The 18831-nt window shown below is 57.6% G+C and overlaps 1 protein-coding gene across 3 annotated transcripts in view; it reads left to right on the forward strand.

Annotated features, from left to right (window-relative positions):
• TXNRD2 (thioredoxin reductase 2) overlaps window positions 1-18831 on the forward strand; it is a 34928-nt gene that overhangs the window by 394 nt on the left and 15703 nt on the right. For all 3 annotated transcript variants that reach the window (XM_061170367.1, XM_061170366.1, XM_061170368.1), the window contains exons 2-10: window positions 2426-2491; window positions 7352-7408; window positions 7769-7910; window positions 8367-8441; window positions 8986-9064; window positions 9507-9569; window positions 11933-12003; window positions 17361-17380; window positions 18065-18156. In XM_061170367.1, the coding sequence (XP_061026350.1) occupies window positions 2426-2491; window positions 7352-7408; window positions 7769-7910; window positions 8367-8441; window positions 8986-9064; window positions 9507-9569; window positions 11933-12003; window positions 17361-17380; window positions 18065-18156 (665 nt within the window). The remainder of the gene's footprint in view (window positions 1-2425; window positions 2492-7351; window positions 7409-7768; window positions 7911-8366; window positions 8442-8985; window positions 9065-9506; window positions 9570-11932; window positions 12004-17360; window positions 17381-18064; window positions 18157-18831) is intronic.

Genomic DNA, 18831 nt, shown 5'->3' on the forward strand with positions numbered 1-18831 from the left:
CGTGCAGGGAATCAAGGAGGGGACGCTGAGTCCGGCGGTCTGCGCTCTTTGGGTGCCATGGGGGAGCGGAGCACACTCTGCTGGTCCTCCTGGAGCCACCAAGGGTCATGGACCAAACCAGACAACAATCTGATGACTGCGGGCGCTGGGCCTGCTAGGGTCCTGAGCACCGGCTGGGCACACGGGGCAGGGGGTGGGGGTGGGGGTGATTCCTGGTTGGGGGGCTCCCCCAGAGCTGGCCACAGTGCCACCATATCTGCCACCGCAGTGTGGCCGGTCCCACGCATGACAACATGCTCCCCACCACATCCCTGCAGGGACCATCCCCCAGATCCTACCCCTGGACTGCCCCACAGGGAGTGAGTGCTGAGGTGCTGGAGCAGGGACAGAGGGAGGGCTCCTTCACGGATAGGGTGCTGTGGGAGGAAGATTGCCGGCCCTGGCCAGCTGTGTGCCACCCTGGCCTTGGGGAGCAGGGCTAGGTAGCCCTGCAGAGTCTGGGGAGGCGGTCACCAGCTCCTGAGGTGGGGACGGAGGGCTGCTCTTGGTGGCTTTGCTGGCCCCTGGGCCCCCCTTGCTGCACGTGTCAGGCGGGACCTTCATGATTAAAGCCCTCAGCCCTCATGCTGCAGCTGCTGTGACAGCCCAGGCCGTGCAGGCTGGCAGGAGGCCATGCACCCAGAGTTCTGCCCCCACGCTCAAGGGCAAAAGGGGGACCCCCAGGACCAGGGTGAGGAGGAGCCAATAGGGCCTGGGGACGGTGCCAACACCTAGTCAGCAGGGTCTGATTTTGAGCCTCAGCCTCCACTTCAGCCCCGGAGCTCCTGATAGGAACATGCCTGCCCCATCCAGGCATGGGGGGTGGCAGACATGGCCCCTGAACAGGAGCCAGAGTGACCACGATGCTGGTGTCACCTGTTCCCTAACCCCTGCTTCCAGGAAAGAGTGTGCAGGGGGGACAGCTGTGCAGATGCTCCCCCAGGTGGCTCCCGAGGTGGCCAGCGGCCTGTGGGTTCACAGGGGCCTCCACCTCCCCAGAACGCTGTTCCCGAGGCCTCGCCGTCCTGGCGGGGCTCTGCTCTTTTCAGGCCCTGTACCAGCCGCTGTGTTCAGCGAGGAGCAGAAAATCAGAAGAGGGTGGGCTCAGGACACAGGGGCAGACACACCTTCCCGGCTGAGCCCCTGCATGCGGGGAAGGGAGCCAGGCTGTGAGGTGCCCCAGGGTACCCCATAGAGTGCACGGGTGCGTCCCCAGCTGACACCCTAAGGGCAGCACCCGCCCTGCCCGTCTTGGGGTCCTTCAGGGTCCTTCCTCCCCTACAGGCTACCCAGACCCCCCAGGTGTTTAAAGGCAGATTTCCTGCAGTGGAGCCTACAGAGGCCCCACGGAGGCCTCTGCCAAGTGCTTATCAGACAGAGAGGGCTGCTGGGCGTGCACGTGGGGAGAGCCCACCGCCAAAGATAAGCCCACAATCCACGCAGCCAGCTGCTCGCACTGCCCTCTGCCTGATAGAGTGGGGCTGCGGGGTGACAGCCGGGACCCTGTAGTGGCGGCAGGAGGGATGGGCATCTGCCATGGAAGGTAGGGACATTCTCCTGGTCAGAGCCTCCCTGAGCAGCAGAGATGAGAGAGCAACTGGATGCAGCCCCTAGCTGCCTTGACCTCCCTGCCTACCTCCCCACGTCCTGATGATCTTCCGTTATTTCTTCCTCCCTCCACGGGGAGTGGGCCAGAGCCTGGTGCTGGGGGTCCCCAGCTCGGGGCTCTCACAGGTTGGCCACACCTAAGGACACACCTGCCCTTGCCGTCCCCCTGCTTCTGTTGTCTCTGGCCTGCCTTCTGTGCCAGCATTTACAGGAGACGGATAGTGGCTTCTGCAGGGAGGAAGGACTCACAGCGGCCTGTGTGCCGGGGGCAGGGGTGGAGGGTGCAAATGGCCTCCAAGGAACCCAGAGGCGTTTCAGAGTCCTGCCAGGCCCCGCCGGGCACTGTGAGAGGCCAGGCCGTGTTGCCCGACGCATGGGCCGCCCTTGTTCTCCCTCACTGGTGACAAAGGGTGACCTTTACAACGGAAAGACATGTGGAGTCAAGACAAACGTTTTAATCCCGTGTCTGCTAGAACGTTGGGTGAAGTTGAGTTCAGGGCAGTCCTGCCAGTTCAATTACCTTCCTGATGTGGGGAGGTGGGGATTACACCCCCGCCAGCCTCACCTGCTTAGTCTCGGGATCTGGGCAGACAACATGCACCCCGTCATTGCTTCCTGCCTGCTGGGGGATGTGTGGTCACCCCATACCATCACAGGATGGGACTCCGATCCCCTAAAGTGGACCCTGTACCACATTGGAAACTGTGTGGCCTCCTGGGATTGTGCCCCAGGCTGCTCCTGGTCCTTCCTTCTCAACGTCTCCCCCTCACCCCTGCAGGGCGGCAATGCTATGACCTCCTGGTGATTGGCGGGGGATCCGGCGGCCTAGCCTGTGCCAAGGAAGGTACGTGTCCTGCGTCCTGCATCCCGCCAGCATGGCAGGGCCTCCAGGCTTCCGGGTCCCCTGGAGAGGGCAGTGGTGCTCTCCGGGCTGGGTGGGGATGCTCCTGAGCAGCCACGAGCTGAATGCATTGTCTCTGCAGTTGGCCCGCTCCTCCCCGCTGCAACCCCAGGCAACCACTGATCTGCTTTCTCTCATTGTAGATTAGTTTGCATTTTCTAAAGTTCTGTCTAAATGAAATCATGCTGTGTGTATTCTTACTTTCCGGGCTTCCCCACAAAGCACAATTATTTGGAGATTCATCTGTGTTGCTGTGTGTATCCAGAGTTCACGCCTTTTCATTACTGATAAGTATTCCACTGTATGTCTAGACCACGTTTGGTTGGTTCATTCGCCTGTGGATTGGGTTGTTTCCAGTTTTTGGCTGTTGTGAACAGTGCTGCTATGAACATTCGTGTGTGTGTGTGTGTGTGTGTGTGTATGTGTGTGTGTGTCTTTGTGTGGATGTGTGTTTTAAATCTCTTGGATAATCTCCTAAAAGTGGAACAGCTGGGTCATGTGGCGTATCTCTCATTTAGGTATTTTTTCGTTTCTTTCAGCAATATTTTGTCATTTCAATATACAGGTCTTTCACATCTTATGTCAGATTTATCCCTAGTGTTTCATATTTTTAAAACAGCTTTACTGAGGTACAAGTCACACACCATACAGATCACTCATTTAAACTGCCTATTTCAGTGGATTTTATATTCACAGAGTTGTGCAACCATCACCACCACCAATTTCAGAACATCTCATCACCCCCAGGTACTCTGTACCCACTGGTAGTCACCTGTCCCCCTCCCCTCCTCAGCACCAGGCTACCACTAGTTTCCTTTCCGCCTCTATGGACTGGCCTGTGTTCTGGATGTTTCATAGAAACGTGTGGTTTTGCTCTCACTTAGCATGATGTTTTTAGTGTTCATCTGTGATACAGCGTGTGTTAGTACTTCGTTCCTTTTTTAGGGCTGAATAGTGTGGATGAACCACATTTTGTTTATCCACTTGTCCGCTGGTGGATGTTTGGGTTATTTCTGCTTGGGGCAGTTATGAGTAATGCTGCTCTGAACATTCCTGCAGGTTTTGTATGGACGTGTGCTTTTATTTCCCTTGGGCAGATTCCCAGGAGTGGAATTGCTGGGTGATAGGGTAGCTCAAGGTTTAACCTTTTGAGGAGCTGCCAGACTATTTTCCAAAGTGTCTGCACCATTTTATATTCCCACTAGGAAGTGTGGGGTTCAAATTTCTCCACATCCTCACCAACACCTGTTACTGTCTTTTCTATCGTAGCCCATCCTAAGTAGGTGGGAGGTAGGTGGTATCTCATTGTGGTTGACTTGTATTTCCCTCATGGTTAATGGAGCATCTTTTCATGTGTTTATTGGCCGTTTCTATATTTATGGAGAAATGTCTGTTTAGAACCTTTGCCCATTTTTAAGTTGGGTTGTTTTTTCATTATTGAGTTATGAGAATACACACACACATACACACACACGTATATTCTGGATATTAGATCCGTATCAGATGCATAATTCTCAATTACTTTCTCCCATCCTGGGGGTTATCTTGTCACTTTCTTGATGGTGTCCTTTTCAGCACAAAAGTGTTTAATTTTGATGAAGTCAGTTGATCTGTTGTTTCTTGTGCTTTTGGTGTCACATCCAAGAAACAGCATCACGATCCAAGGTCACAAAGACTTAGGCCTGTTTTCTTCTGAGAGCCTCACAGCTTCAGTTCTTACATTTAGGCCTTTGGTGCATTGTGGATTAACGTGCAGACGTGGTGAGGTTTTTGCCTCCGGGTTTGAGACATGCACCTTTCCGTGTCACGGTCCCCCTTCAGGTGACACTCTCCCACCAGTCACGTTCCACTTCTACATGTTACAAACTCCATAGCACATTGTACAATTTTTGTTTAAACAGTGACCTTTTTTTTTTATACTGATTATTTTTTTGTTGTTTTTATTTTTATATATTTATTTATTTGGTTGCACTGGGTCTTAGTTGTGGCAGGAGGGCTCCTTAGTTGTGGCTCGCTGGCTCCCTAGTTGTGGCATGCAAACTCTTAGTTGCGGCATGCACGTGGGATCTAGTTCCCCGACCAGGGAACGAACCCGGGCCCCCTGCATTGGGAGCGCAGAGTCTTAACCACCGTGCCACCAAGGAAGTCCCTAAATAGTGACCTTCTGAAGAGATTTCAGCGATAAGGAAAAAACTAACACATCTGCCCATGTGGTCGTCATTTCTGGGGCTTCCGTTCCTTTCTGTGGATCTGAATTTCCACCCGGCATCATTTTCCTCCTACTGGAAGGACGTCCGTGAACACTTCTTGTCGTGTGGCTCTAGGGGTTATAAATTCTTTCAGCTTTTGTGAGTCTGAAGACATCTTTACTCTGCCTTCATTTTAAATTTATTTATTTATTTATTTATGGCTGTGTTGGGTCCTCGTTTCTGTGCGAGGGCTTTCTCTAGTTGCGGCGAGCGGGGGCCACTCTTCATCGCGGTGCACAGGCCCCTCACTATCGCGGCCTCTCACTATCGCGGCCTCTCTTGTTGCGGAGCACAGGCTCCAGACGCGCAGGCTCAGCAGCTGTGGCGCACGGGCCCAGTCGCTCCGCGGCATGTGGGATCCTCCCAGACCAGGGCTCGAACCCGTGTCCCCTGCATCGGCAGGCGGACTCCCAACCACTGCGCCACCAGGGAAGCCCTGCCTTCATTTTAAAAAGATATTTTCTCTGGGTATAGAATTCAAGGGGACAGTACAGCCGGCCCTCTGTATCCACAGGCTCCACATTCACAGATTCAACCAACCACAGATCAAAAAAAAATTTTTTTTTAAATTCCAGAAAATTCCAAAAAGCAAAACTTGAACTTGCCGCATACTGGCAACTATTTATCATTTACACTGTATTTACAACTACTTACATAGTGTTAACGTTGTGTTAGGTGTTATAATCTAGAGATGATTTAAGGTAAAGGTTACTGCAGATGCTGCACCGTTTTCTATAAGGGACTTGAGCATCTGGCTGCTCCGGGTTGTCCCAGAGCTCATGAGAGCTCTTTCCATTGTGGATAGTTTCTATTCCTGTTTTCAAATTCACTAATAAAAGAGTGTGCGATGTCTACTTGACCATGAACCCCACTCGGTGCAGTATTCATCTCTACAGTTCAACTTGGGTCCTTTTTTCTATCTTCCACGTTACTTCTTGACTTTTTGAACATGTGGAATACAGTTAAAACACCTGTTTTACTTTTTTTTCCACTAATTCTGACGTTGGTGTCAGTTCTTGGTCAGTTTCCATTGACTATTTTTCCCTTTAAGGGCTGTATTTTCCTGCTTCTTTGCGTGCCTGGTAATTTTTGTTTGAGTGCCAGACACTTTGGACTTTACCTTGCTGGTTTCTGGATATTTTTATATTCCTAGAAATATCTCTGAGCATGTTCTGGGATGTAGCTACAGACAGTTTGATCTTTTTGAGTCTTCTGCTTAAGATTTGTTAGGCGCTGTGGCGCTGTGCCCGGTCTAGGGCTAATTATTCTCAACTGCTGAGGCATGACCTTCCTAATGCTCACCCAGTGCTCCAGGAGTTAACGTTTCTCCAGGCTGGCTTCTGGGAGCAGCACTGTCCTGGCCTTAGGTACTTTCCCCTCTCTCTCCTCTCTGTCCTCTGTCCTAGGAACTCTCAGGCCGGGAGCCTGCTGGACCTGCCTGGGCCCCCTCCGTGCTGTGTCCTGCAGACTCTCTGGTCGCGGGGCTCACCTTGTCCCTTTCCTGTCTCTCAGAGATTGCTGGCCTTTGTTTTCGTTTATTCAGTTTCTTGAAACCATTATTTCGTGTATTTTGTCAGGATTTTTGGTTATTTTGAGCAGGAGGCTAACTCTGGTCCCTGTTGCTCCATCCTGATCAGACCTGGGAGCCGGGCATTGGTATGTCTGAGGTGTCCCCTTGGCCGGAGCCTTTAAATCAAGCACTGGGATCCCATCTTAATTCAGTTGAATGAAATGGTTTTGTTAATGAAGGCTTCTAAAATTTGGTTCTAATCTTGGTAGCTGGTAGCCATGAATCAAGCATGTTCTGTAGTGTTTCAAACACTCGTGGGCTCGTGACATACAAGTGGGGCGTGCCCTCGGGGCCGTCACAGCCAGGGACCAGGGCTGGCTGATGCAGTGTCACAGGCGAGCCAGCGGGAAGCCTGTGATTAGTCCTGGCCTCAGAACCTGGGGCTTGTGGCTGGGGGAGCCTGCTGACAGCTGGGGGCTCCAGGCAGGGGTGCAGTTGAGGGAGGCCAGGGAGGGGGCTCCAGGCAGGGGTGCAGTTTGGAGCCCTGGTCTTGGGGCCTGGCTGACCTGGACCTGCCATTTGACCTCCGAGCTTCCATTTCCTCACCCTGAGAGGAGGCAGCAAACGTCCACCTGGGGGCTCTGACCAGGGTAGACCGAGGGCCACCCCACATGGTGTCTGGGGAAGAGAGGAGTGAGGGAGGGCCTGGGGAGCGAGCCGGGGGCCTCCCTGTGATGCCTCCAGGGAGTGTGCTTGGGGTGAGCCCTGGGCCTGTGCTGGACCTGCAACCAGGTGGGGGGGGGGTGCGTCCCAGCACTGCTGTGGTGGGTGGTGCAGAGCCTGCGGTCAGGAAGAGGTCGGGGTGCCCATCTAGGGGCAGCATAGCTGGGGGCAGAGGCAGTGGGAGACCCGGCTGCATAGCTCGTGGGCGGCTGCTGGCCCGGTCCTTCCCCAACCTCCTCTGGGCCTTGTGGGCTCCTGGGGTCCCCGACCCTGAATCAGTCCCTGGTTGTACTCACCTGCCTGCTTCTCTGGTCCTTCCAGCCGCTCAGCTGGGGAAGAAGGTGGCCGTGGTGGACTACGTGGAGCCTTCCCCCCGAGGTAGGCAGCCCCCGCCGGGAGCCGTGTGTCCTGGGGAAGGTGTGGGGGGGTCACATACAGAGGGTGGCTGCGCCCTGGAGAAGGTGTGGGGGGGGTCACATACAGAGGGTGGCTGCGCCCTGGACTGCTGCCCAGTCTCCGGACGGCGTCCTGCTTCTCGGGGAATCTGCCATCACTGTAGGTTCCTCATCCTCCTCATTTAAACCAAGTCTGAATGCAACCGCAGCCGACGCGTCCACACGGCAGGTTCACCTGGGCCGCGTTGGAGTTAAAGCAACTAAAAGGAATTGGAAACAGCTGTAGAGCAGGGCTGGCCTGGCTCACCTGAACCCGGTTTGTGTGCTCTTCCCACCTCCCCAGGCACCCGGTGGGGCCTTGGTGGCACCTGCGTGAACGTCGGCTGCATCCCCAAGAAGCTGATGCACCAGGCGGCGCTGCTAGGGGGCATGATCCACGACGCCCCCCACTACGGCTGGAAGGTGGCCCAGCCCCTGCACGACTGGTGAGGGCGCGTGGGGGACGGCCGATCCCATCAGCGTCACAGGAGCTGCGGGCGCGATTCTCACCCAGGAGCACCTCTGGGCCCCCAGCAGTGGGCAAAGTGTGGAGACGTTTTTGGTGATCTCCACAGTGGGGGCTGCACATCCCCTGGGTGGAGCCTGGGACGCTGCCACTTGCCCCACGGCGCCCAGGACACCCCTGGAAGGACGCTCGGCCCAAAGGCTGCGGTGCTTCAGGCCTGGCGGGTGGCACGTGGTCCGCTCGGAGCCCCTCGGTCTGAAGCCCCAAACCTGGCCCTGGGGCGGCAGCCGTGGGGACAAACGTCACCTTTACCACCTTGAGAAACCCCTCTGCCTCTGGGCATTTCTGTTAAGGGCTGTTTGCCTCTAATAATCTGTGGCGGGACCACAGCTGACACTTGTGTGGTGGCTTTAAGCATCGTGCTTTGTGTCAACAGGGGGAAAATGGCAGAAGCCGTTCAGAACCACGTGAAGTCCCTGAACTGGGGGCACCGGGTCCAGCTGCAGGACAGGTACTAACGCCGCGCTAGGCTCTGGGCGGGTCCTGGGGCACGTGAGGACTCCCCAGGAGGAGGAGGCATGAGACCCGGGTTAGAAAGCCCGGCCACCCTCCCCCCTCGCGGTGCCTGCTCTCCCCGCCTCACCGTCCCCTCCCTGCTGGGCACCCCCCTTACCAGCAGGAGGTCCGTGGGTGTTTTGGGGGGAGGGTAACTGGGTGCATGTGGGGGCCTCCCCTTCCTGGTGGAGGGTGTCCAGGTGACAGGACTGACCTCGGGGGAGGCCTGGCCACCTCTGTCCTCACACACCGGGGCTGAACTTGGGCCCTTAAGACACCCCTCCATGGCAGCTGTGGTCACCACGTCCCAGGGAACCCTGGGGAGACAGCAGCCGCGCCCCATGCTTCCCGGTGCGGGTCCACACACTCCTTTTGCCCCCCGTGAGCCATGGGTGGCCTGAGCTCACATTGTAGCCATCTGCCTAGTGCTCCCTATTTAATCCTGAGGTGATGCCTCATTTGCAGGGGAAATGTTTGAACATCCTATTTTTATTTTGCAGAAAAGTGAAGTACTTTAACTTCAAGGCCAGCTTTGTCAACCCACACATGGTTTGTGGTGTCTCAAAAGGTGGGGAAGAGGTGAGCGCCCACCTCCCGGGGCCCCTGGGGCAGCACAGGCCAGTCCGTGGGTCAGTCTGTGGCCCAGGCGGGTGGACCTCAGCTCTGCTCGGCCTCAGCGCTGTCCTTGGAGATCAGCGCTGCTGGGATTGATACGATGTTCCTCTGGGGCCGAGGCCAGTCTAATTCTTTGTGAAGGAGGAAGTGACCATGCCAGGCTGCCCGCTGCTCAGGCGGCTGCAGCCCTGCAGGGGTTTGCGGGGATTCCAGGAGACCTTACCCCCCGTGCGATGCTGTGTAAACTGTGAAGTGCTTGGACTTAGAGGCTCTCCTGCCAGTCCCTGGGGCTGCTGCCACAGGGTCCACACTTCAGGGCAGAGGCTGTGATGGGGAAGCTGGTGGAGCCCTCGAGTGGGGACCACAGGTGACCCGGGTGACTGTGGCTTTCTCGGTTTCTTCTCAGACTCTGCTTTCGGCCGACCACATTGTCATCGCCACCGGAGGGCGGCCGAGGTACCCCACGCACGTGAGTGTCCTCAGGAGCCCCCACCCCCCCACCCCGTTCATGGTCTGGTGACGTGCACCTCCCACTCCCCGCTTTCCTCCAAGTGGCCCTGTGCTCACGGCTGTCACTTTCCACTGCCCGTGCTCTTGAGTGCCCTCTGCTGAGCCAGGTTCCCACATCCCCACTTGGCTGAGTCCCGAGACCGGCTCTCACGTTCCTCAGCTGCTGGGCCAGCCCCCGCCTGCCCTCTTCCTGTCCCCACGTCACTTCTTCTCTATCTCCCGTGTTTCCTCCTTTTTAGCCTCAGAATGTTGGAACGTTTGGGACTTCAGCCTTGTTCCTCCTCCCCCAAACCCAAATCTTGTTCTTTAGTTGACGTGAAACTCACATACCATAAAATGCACCCTTTCAAAGGGTACAGTCCAGTGAGTTCCAGTTGACTCAGAGTCGTTCACCCGTCGGTCCCACTACTGAATCTCAGAATGTTTCATCCGCCCAGAACGAAACCCTAGCCCCATCAGCCGTCGCTCCCGCCCCCCTCCCCCGGCCCCAGCAGCCTGCTCTCTGTCTCTGTGGATTTGTCTGTTCTGGACGTTTCACATCAGTGGGTTGAGATGCATGGCCTCTTTGACCAGCTTATGGCTGAGTGATGTTCTGCGGCGGGTGTGACATTCTGTTGTCCGCTTGCGTGGTGGACCTCTGGGTTGTTTCCACTTTGTTATGAGTGATGCTGCTGGGAGCCCATGTGGATGCGAGTTGTCCCTTCTCCTGGGCAGACACCTGGGGGTGGAGGTCCCAGGCCCTGGGGGCGGGGGGCAGCCTCACCGTTTACATCCCCACCTGCAGTGCGTGGGGTTCATCCTTTTTGGTTTCTTCTCGTGTCTTGTGATGTTTTGCTGAAAAGTGATCATTTCAAATAAAATGACACGTTCACTCTGGAAGCTAGGATCTCCCTCCACTTTGGGATTTCGTTTATTGCTGCTTGGCTGTTGGGTGATTTTTCTGGACCGATTTTGTAAACTCTTTATTCTGTGTCCTGTGAGGCTACTGAGGTCTCTGCTCAGTGGCCAGCTAGTGATTGGGCAGAGATGTGCTTAAACACCAGACCCAGGAAGTCCCCCCGTCTTTGCGAGGTGCCCCACCCTCAGCGCTCAGCCTGGTGGGGGACGCTCTGCCTTCGCCCCCACCTCCTGCTTCTGCGGGACCTGGAGGCCAGTGCTCAAGGCCACCCCAGACCCAGACATAGGCCCAGACAGGTGGATGGGGAGGACCAAGGGCGTGGTTCTGCGTCCTCGCAGACTCTTAAATCTGAACCTCCGTCCAGTTCTGTGCTTCCACTGGAAACAGGAGCTGGGAGAGCGCCAAGGCAAGTACACACTCCAGTCCTCAGGACCGCGACGCGGCCCCTGCCGCTGTCAGCCCAGCAAGAGCAGCCTCCAGAGGGGACCAGACAGCTGTGCCAGGTGGCCCTGGGCAGGATGTGTGGCTCCGTAGGAGAGGAGGGCGCTTGTTCCAGTAGCCACATAGGCAGGGGCCAAGTGGTGACCATTAGTGATCCCTCACCCACAGCTGGGCCCACGTTGGCTCCACTCAAAGCCCCTGATGGCCGTGGTCAGTTCCTGGGGCCCAGGGATCAGCTCAGCTCCACCCTGCACGCGGCTGCCAGAGCGCCTGCGAGGGGACTGGCCTGGACTCTCCCTGCTGTCCGCTTGCCTGAGGGGCAGGGGGCGTGGGGGTGGGGGGTGAAGCGGGAGCCTCGGGTCCTGGGGAAGCCGCTTAGTGGCTACTCTGCTCTTGGCTGCCCGCCCCGGTGCCTGCCAACACTTGTTGTGTTTTAGTCCCTTTGATATCCAGACCTTTCGATCTTCTTGAGCAAACTTAAGAAATTCCTGACTTTATTTTTTTTGCCAATTGGAACCGTAAACTGTTTGAAATCCGTTTCCTCTCTCCCAACACATCTGACTCTCAGGGGCCATAGAGAGGACGTGTCCTGTGTCCCCCACCTGCTGGGGTATGGGGTGACCTGAACAACTCCCGGGCACAGGGCCCACCGTGCTGTCCCTCAAGGGCCCCCGGTCGGTCGCATCCAGCCTCCAGCCTTCAGCCTGGCACCCTGGGAGCTGGCCCGCCCCACTTCACCCCTTGCTCCCCACAGCCCTGGGTCTGGATCTGGGGGGAGTCCTGGAGAGCGAGAGGAAGGAGCCGCTGCCCCGGGCCCCCCAGGGAGCGGCCGTGTCCCCTGTCCCAGAGGCCGCACCCGAGGAGGTGCAGCCACATGTGGGCAGGTGGTTCTGGCCCAGTTGTGTCTGCAAACTGGGCATCCTCGGAGGGAGCCCCGGGGCAGCCGGGGACGTGGACCTCACATTGACCCTTTTCCCGGATAGATCGAAGGTGCCTTGGAATACGGGATTACGAGTGATGACATCTTCTGGCTGAAGGAGTCCCCTGGAAAAACGTAAGGCCTGGGGGTGCCCAAGGGGCCCCACTCCCCTGTGCACACGGCCAGGCGGGGAGCACACGCCGCTGCCCCTCTGTAGCGCATTCTTTCCCACCTACCTGAGGAAAGGGCAAAAAGCCCGGCCCTGTGCCCATTTGGGGCTGACACTCTCCCAGGACTGAGTCACAGTGAGTGGCCGTTATTGTCTGGGGCGCAGGTTTTCACCAGGGTTCCCAGGAGCTGCAGGTCCCAGCGGGTCCTCAGGGCCATCTGGGTGGGTGGGTAGGTGAGTGGGCCCTGGGGGAAAGCCCTGGTCCCCCTCTGGCTCCGATCGAACATCCCCGTTTTCATCTGTTTGTCACCTGGGCTTCCCTGAAATCAGCAAAGGCTTGGGCTGCCAGAAACCAGAGCCCAGCTGTGAAGCCAGGCCTGCAGCGTGACTGGCCCCCCTGTGGCCAAGGGCCGGGTTCACTCCTGGCATGGGGTCCAGGTCTGGGTGCTGCTTCCTGGACACCGAGGGGACCTCATGCTCGCAGGGACCGTAGAGGCCACCAGAGGGCGACAGAGGCTCGGCTGTCATAGTGCTGGGCTGCGGGGGACCGGCTGCCGATGGCCCGAGGGCATGCCCGGGGTGGGCAGGTGTGTGCAAGTGTGCATGTGTCAGCATGGGTGAGGGCATGTATGTGTACACGTGAGCATGTGTGTGAACACGTGAGCATGTGTGTGAGAGCTTGCGCGTGTGCTCGTGCTGCGCTCTGCTTGTCCTTGCTATCCCAGCCTCACGAGATGTCCTTGTTCAGGGCTGGGCACGGCCCCTGGCATGGGGGTGGCTTGGTGTGACCTCCCACCACTCGCGGCCACCTCGTTGTGGAAGGCTGCAATGAAAACCCCAACGTGCGTCTTCTTGTTGTCTCAGTGTTTCTTACGTGTCGTGTGCGCGGTCAGGGCCATGTCCACAGTAGAGAACTGCGGTCCCGGCTGGGCGCCTGTGCTGCGCTCCCTGCCTGATGCTGCCTCGGCATTTCCATGGGGCCTGAAGGGAAGGGAGCCTCTCCTGCTCCCTGCGGGGGTGTGGAGGGAGCGCAGCCACTTCCATCTGCGGTCAGGCTCCTGGCCCCGGCCACCGCCTCGCCTCCCACAGGGCCCCCAGGCTGTGGTTGGTGCTTCGACTTGGGAATAGTTGTTAATTTTTCTGATGTCACATTTATCACGTTTTCTCTTTACGCCATAGTATCTGGGTTATTTGTTGTTTTGTCTCTGACTAGTAGGTTAAATGTGGCCTGGTTTCATTTGCATTTGCTATTATGTGGTCTTTTGTGCAATTATTGGCCGTTTAAAATTGAGTGTGTGAGTCGTGAGTGTGTGTCTGTGAGTAAGCGTGTGTCTGTGTCTGTGAGTGTGAGTGTGTGTGGCTGTGAATGGGGGCTGCTCGCTCCTGGGCCTGCTCTCTGGCTTTTCTCTTTCTTATCTTCCCACAGGTTTGCTGTCAGGGCTGAGATCCCGTGTTGTTTACAATTGCAGATTTTCTCAGCTTGTCCTTTTAACTCATGTAACATACAAATGTTTTGGTCTTTTTTTTTAAGTGTAGCTTAGGCTCTTTTACACTTAATGGCTGTTAGATTTATTGCATGTTCAGGAGGGCCTTTCCCCCCCAAGATCGTTTTTGACAAAAGCCCTGGATTTCCTGTGGGTCCCAGGGCCTTGGGGCGTCTGCAGCACATCTGCGGCAGAGACGGGGTCCCATGCGTCCACCACCAGCCCCTCCCACAAGCCTGGAAGCTCCTCCAAGTGGAGCCCAGTCCTGCTCTGGCCCTGATTCGGGGTCCCTACCGCTGCACAAGTGCCCAGCGTGGTCTTCAGACCTGCGTTGTTTTCTTGCGCATTGATTTCTCTGGGTCACTGAGGCACTTTGCCAGCCTCTCCGAGGTGGACTGTGGAGACCGTGGTGCCGATGGCCTTCAACCTGCGGCCGCCTGGACACTGGCACCCCGCTCGGTGTGGCCCGGTAATCTCCGCCCATCACCGAAGGCCAGCAGTTTCTGAATCCTGGTCTTTTGTTAAATTAGTTCCTGTGTGTTTTATTTTCTCTCGTTTGCTATTTCCCCGTTACATTTTGAGAGCCAAGTCCACCTCCAGGAGGGGCCGGTGTCTGGCGGCTCTCACTGCCCGCTGCTCACCGGAGGCTGGTGCGCGGAGAGGCCGCACAGGCCGGAAGGAGGCCCGGGCGCAAGGGCCCCGCGCGGCTGCCCCCAGTGACCACGTGCTGGGGCAGCGGCCTGCGCGGCCGGGAAGACAGCCCCAGATATTGGGGTCAGGAAAGTGTTTATTTTCTTCAGAAAAAAAAACGTTTAGAAGACTTTTTTAAAAAAGCTCTTTCGTTTAGAAGGAATCTAGGTATGTTATTGTTTAAGGAAAAAAGTGTTTGCAATGTATCAGTCACCCGTTCCGTTCTGAGCATGATTTATGTGAGGAAATGGTTTTTTTAAAAATTAAGCTGGAGATATATCCCTGTACGATGCTTCTGTGAAACGCAGCTTTTGTGCGGAGCTGTGGATGCAAGTTGTAACAGTGTGATACGGGAGTCAGTGTTTACTCCTTACATTCCTGCCTGCAGTCAAAATAAGCCCGAGGGTCTACAGTAGCATTTCTGTATTTTATCAGCTTGGGCTGGGCTAGGGGGGGCCTCTGCTCACACTCCGAGGGGCTGTTTCTGCCAGATTTATTTGCCTTATAAATATTCCCCGTGTTTATTTTAACTCGCCTTTAAAATGGAGCTGAAATGAATATGGACCCGAGGGCTGCCCCCGGCCCTGGAGGCCTCCTGAAGCCGGGCGGGACCTTCCCACTTGGCCCCGGCCAGGAGGCCAGCCGGCGGCCGAGGGTGCCCAGCGTGCCTGGCCTCGGCCTGCAGCGGTGGAGCCTCCACTGGCCGGCTCCCAAGGGCCCGTGGGCTCCGCGGCGTCCTGTCTTCCTCCCCACGATGGAGTGCGGGCCGCGGCTGGACCGTCCTTCAGGGGCGTCTGCATGAGGCTGGGTGGCCAGCAGCTCAGGCCTGGAGATCCGGCCCTCAGCCTCCGCGGTTGCCCCACCCGCCTTTGCCCCCGAGAGTCTTGGTGCTCTCTGGACATTGTGTCCAGCTGCTCCTGGGGGCCCCGAGCTCCGTGGCCCCAGCATTTCCTGCGATGGCAGGACAGCTGCAGGGCCCCCACGCTGTGTGGGTGCACCCCCGGGGAGCGGATCGGGGCCTTCAGACTCAAGAGGCAGGTGGAGAGCTCTTTAAGCTGGGGCTCCAAGGCCTGAAGGAAGGCTTTGTTTCTGCTTTCTCCCCCTTCAGACTTTAAGGAGAGAGCCAGCCCTGTGATCAGGCTAATCCCACTGCAGTTACACCTTGGAGTACAGTGTTTGCAGCACTGAAGGGCACACAGGGGGGCTCCCCGAACACACACACAGCTGAGCGGGGCTCTGGGTGCAGGTGGAGCCCCCGTGGGGTGTCCTGCTGCAGTGTGAGGCCATGTGTCCAGTCCTCAGAGGCCCCGCCTCCCCAGGTCCTCCCTTTGCCGGCAGGGCCTGCCCTGGGCACTTTGCCTTGGCACCAGCTTCAGCCCCACCCAGGCTGGGGTCACCTAGGTGGGGCAGGGTGGAGTGAAAACCAACACTGTTGACCATCTTTCCTCTTGGAGACAAGATGAGGCCCAAGGTGACCATCAGGGCCAGGGGACGCCTGCCCGCTGTGAGGTTTCAGCCGCCCATGCTTGGTCAAGAACGCCCACTGAGGCCCGGCCTGGCTGGCGCCTGTCCCCCAGATGTGCCCTATGTTGGCGGCTCGGAGCCAGTAGCCTGGGGCTGGGGGTACCATGACCTTGAGGTGGGAGTGGGGGGCCCACCCCGCCTCCCTACCCTGCTCCCTGCAGGGCTTGGGGAGGTGCCCGGGGCTGCAGGAACAAAACGCTTTTGCCAAAATCAGGAGACCATGTTGCTGCGTTGCCTGGAGCTGGGCTGCGGGCTTCAGGCTGCAGCCACCCCCCGCCAAGAGGGTCTGCTCTATGGAGACAGGAAGGCTCGGACGAGCAGGACAGCCCAGCAGGCGGGCAGTGGGCTCCCCAGCACCTGCATGGCACGGTTGCCCAGGCCTTGGCCACCCTGAGTGGGAGCACAGGGCACCATGAGGTCCACACGGATGCTCTTCATTGGTCCTTGCATTGGGGCAGGATGTTCAAAGCAGCTCAAGCCTGTTTGCATTTTAAGTAACTCGTAGTTTCATATTTTAAAGAAAGGCTTGTCCCCGTTCCCCATACACGTCAAAACTCAGGGAGGGCAGGTTGTGTAACGTTGAGTGTACCCATGCGCAGACATGTGCATTGTGCCTATGTGTGTGTGCCTCACACGCCGAGCTCTCCCCACTCACCCTGCACAGGATGCCAGCACGGTCCTGTCCCAGCTCCTGAGAGGAAGCCGTGTGCCAGTTGCTTCCCGCAGGCACCGGCAGCAGTATTCCCAGAGATGTGCTGCTGTTTGAAATGGAATTATATCATTAGTACCTGCTGGGATCAGAGCTGACATTTGCTTATCCATCCTTGCATCACCTCCTCTCGTTCAAAGGCTGAGGGGTGATCTGACAAGCCCACCCACACGCCGCCCGGGCTGGGAGTCTCCACTCTGTGTTCAGTTCTGTTCATGTGTACACGTGTGCAAGTGTGTGTGTGTGCACATGTATGCATGCAGGGTGTGTGCAGCTGAATAACAGGAGAGGATCTGCTGGGTCCCAGCGTCCTGTGTCCCTCTCCCCGGCTGCCCTTGCTCGGGGAGCTGACTCTCCCAGCCACAGGCCTGTGTGCAGTAGGGCTGGGTGGGCATGGGGTGGGCCGTCTGCCTGGGCCCCGTGGTCCCAGAGTGTTCTGCCCACAGACAGGGCTTCCAGGAGCCGCCCCACGTCTGGCGCCTCCCCGTCTGTTTCCAGCCTGGCTGCAGGAGGTCCAGAGGAACCCAAGGCAGAACTTTCCTTAGGAGAGAAGGAAAAGCCTCCTGCTTCTTCTGACTGGGCTTCGTCCATGTTTGTCCCGCCTCCAGGCCCATCCCCGGGACGTGCTGTTTTGTCCCTGGCCACTCATTCCTTCGCCACCAGGCAATTTCCCAAACCAGCAGCTCTGTTTGTCATTTACAGCTGGAGCTCTGGGAAGTGGGTTTTGTACATTGGGACTGCCTGTTTGAACAGTTAGCCGCAGGGACTCCACAATAGTGACATGTCAGCTGACAGGCGCCCTGCATGAAGGCTGCAGGGCCCCGTCCCCCTCAGAGCCCCACCAGGGATGGCTGCGTGCATCATGGCGGCCACGTGTGAGACTCAATTTCTCTCTCTCTGTCCATCTCTCTTACAGGTTGGTGGTTGGGGCCAGCTGTATCCTTTGCTGCGTGCAGGTGACAGACAGATAGACAGCTGTGTTCACCGTCCTGAGAGTGGAAGCTTGGGCCCCAGGCCCGCCTCCCCCCCTTGCCGCACTCTCTCCCATGGGGCTTGCCCTCTGCCACCTGGAACCAGGCACTTACAGGCACTTACAGGCCCACTCAGGGCGGATGACCTGTGCTCGAGGGACAATTTGAGGTTGACCTTTGAGGCTGGGGCTTCCTGGAGGCTCTTCCTGAGCCACTTGCTGGCTGGGCAGCTGGTCACAGCCGTGAGGCAGACGGTCCTCCCTGGAGAGCAGCCCCACTCAGGCCGGTTCCTTAAGAGGGAGTAGTAACACCAGGGAGGGTGGAGGGCGTGTCTGCAGGGAGATGGAGGCACTGAGGTCTGGGCACGTCTCCTGTCCTTCACCACACAGGCCCCTTGGTTAACCTCCAGGGAGTCTGGACAGAGGCCCCGTGGAGGCAGAACCCGCCTGGCCTGTGGGTGCTGAAGGGAGCCTCCACCTTGCCCTGGACGTGCGTTTGAGAGATGGGGGCGGTGGGGAGGGTGTCTCTGCAGCCAGTGTTGGAGACTCTTCTGGGCTGCTGGGGACTGGTGGAGACGGGGGCTGCTGGCGGGGGCACCGGGGGTCTTGCTGCCTAGCTCCCGTTAGTGTTCCTTAGCCTGCTCTGGCAGACGTGGCCCTGGAGTGTGCTGGCTTCCTCACTGGGCTCGGCCTGGATGCCACTGTCATGATACGCAGTGTCCCTCTCCGGGCCTTCGACCAGGTAATGCCGGGCCGGTGTCCCCTCCACCTGTGGCCCGCCTGGGCAGGTGCAGGTGTGGGCTGGGAGCGAGGTCTCAGTCTTTTTTTTTCTTTTTTTTTAATTAGTTATTTATTTATGGCTGTGTTGGGTCTTCGTTTCTGTGCGAGGGCTTTCTCTAGTTGTGGCAAGTGGGGGCCCCTCTTCATCGCGGTGTGCGGGCCTCTCATTATCGCGGCCTCTCTTGTTGTGGAGCACAGGCTCCAGATGCGCAGGCTCAGTAATTGTGGCTCACGGGCCTAGTTGCTCCGCGGCATGTGGGATCTTCCCAGACCAGGGCTCGAACCCGTGTCCCCTGCATTGGCAGGCAGATTCTCAACCACTGCACCACCAGGGAAGCCCGAGGTCTCAGTCTTTAGAAACTGGCCCTTGAGTCGAATGAGGAGATTGTTGGCAAAATAAACACCTGCCAGCGTATTGCAGCAAGGGTCAGCACGTGGGGAGCGTGGCAGGGACCAGAGGGACACCGTGGGCATGCTGGCCAGCTCACGGGCCGTGAGGTCAGGTCACCCAATAGTAAGCGGCCGGCGTGTGTGGGCAGAAGTGCTGTCCTGGCTTCCTCGCTGAGCCACCTGAGGTCCGAGGAGCTCCGCTATCCAAGGGCAGCATGGACAGGGAGCAGGCGGCAGCTGGCGAGGC

Source organism: Eubalaena glacialis, chromosome 15, assembly GCF_028564815.1.
Source record: "Eubalaena glacialis isolate mEubGla1 chromosome 15, mEubGla1.1.hap2.+ XY, whole genome shotgun sequence".
In the NCBI taxonomy this organism is placed as follows: domain Eukaryota; kingdom Metazoa; phylum Chordata; class Mammalia; order Artiodactyla; family Balaenidae; genus Eubalaena; species Eubalaena glacialis.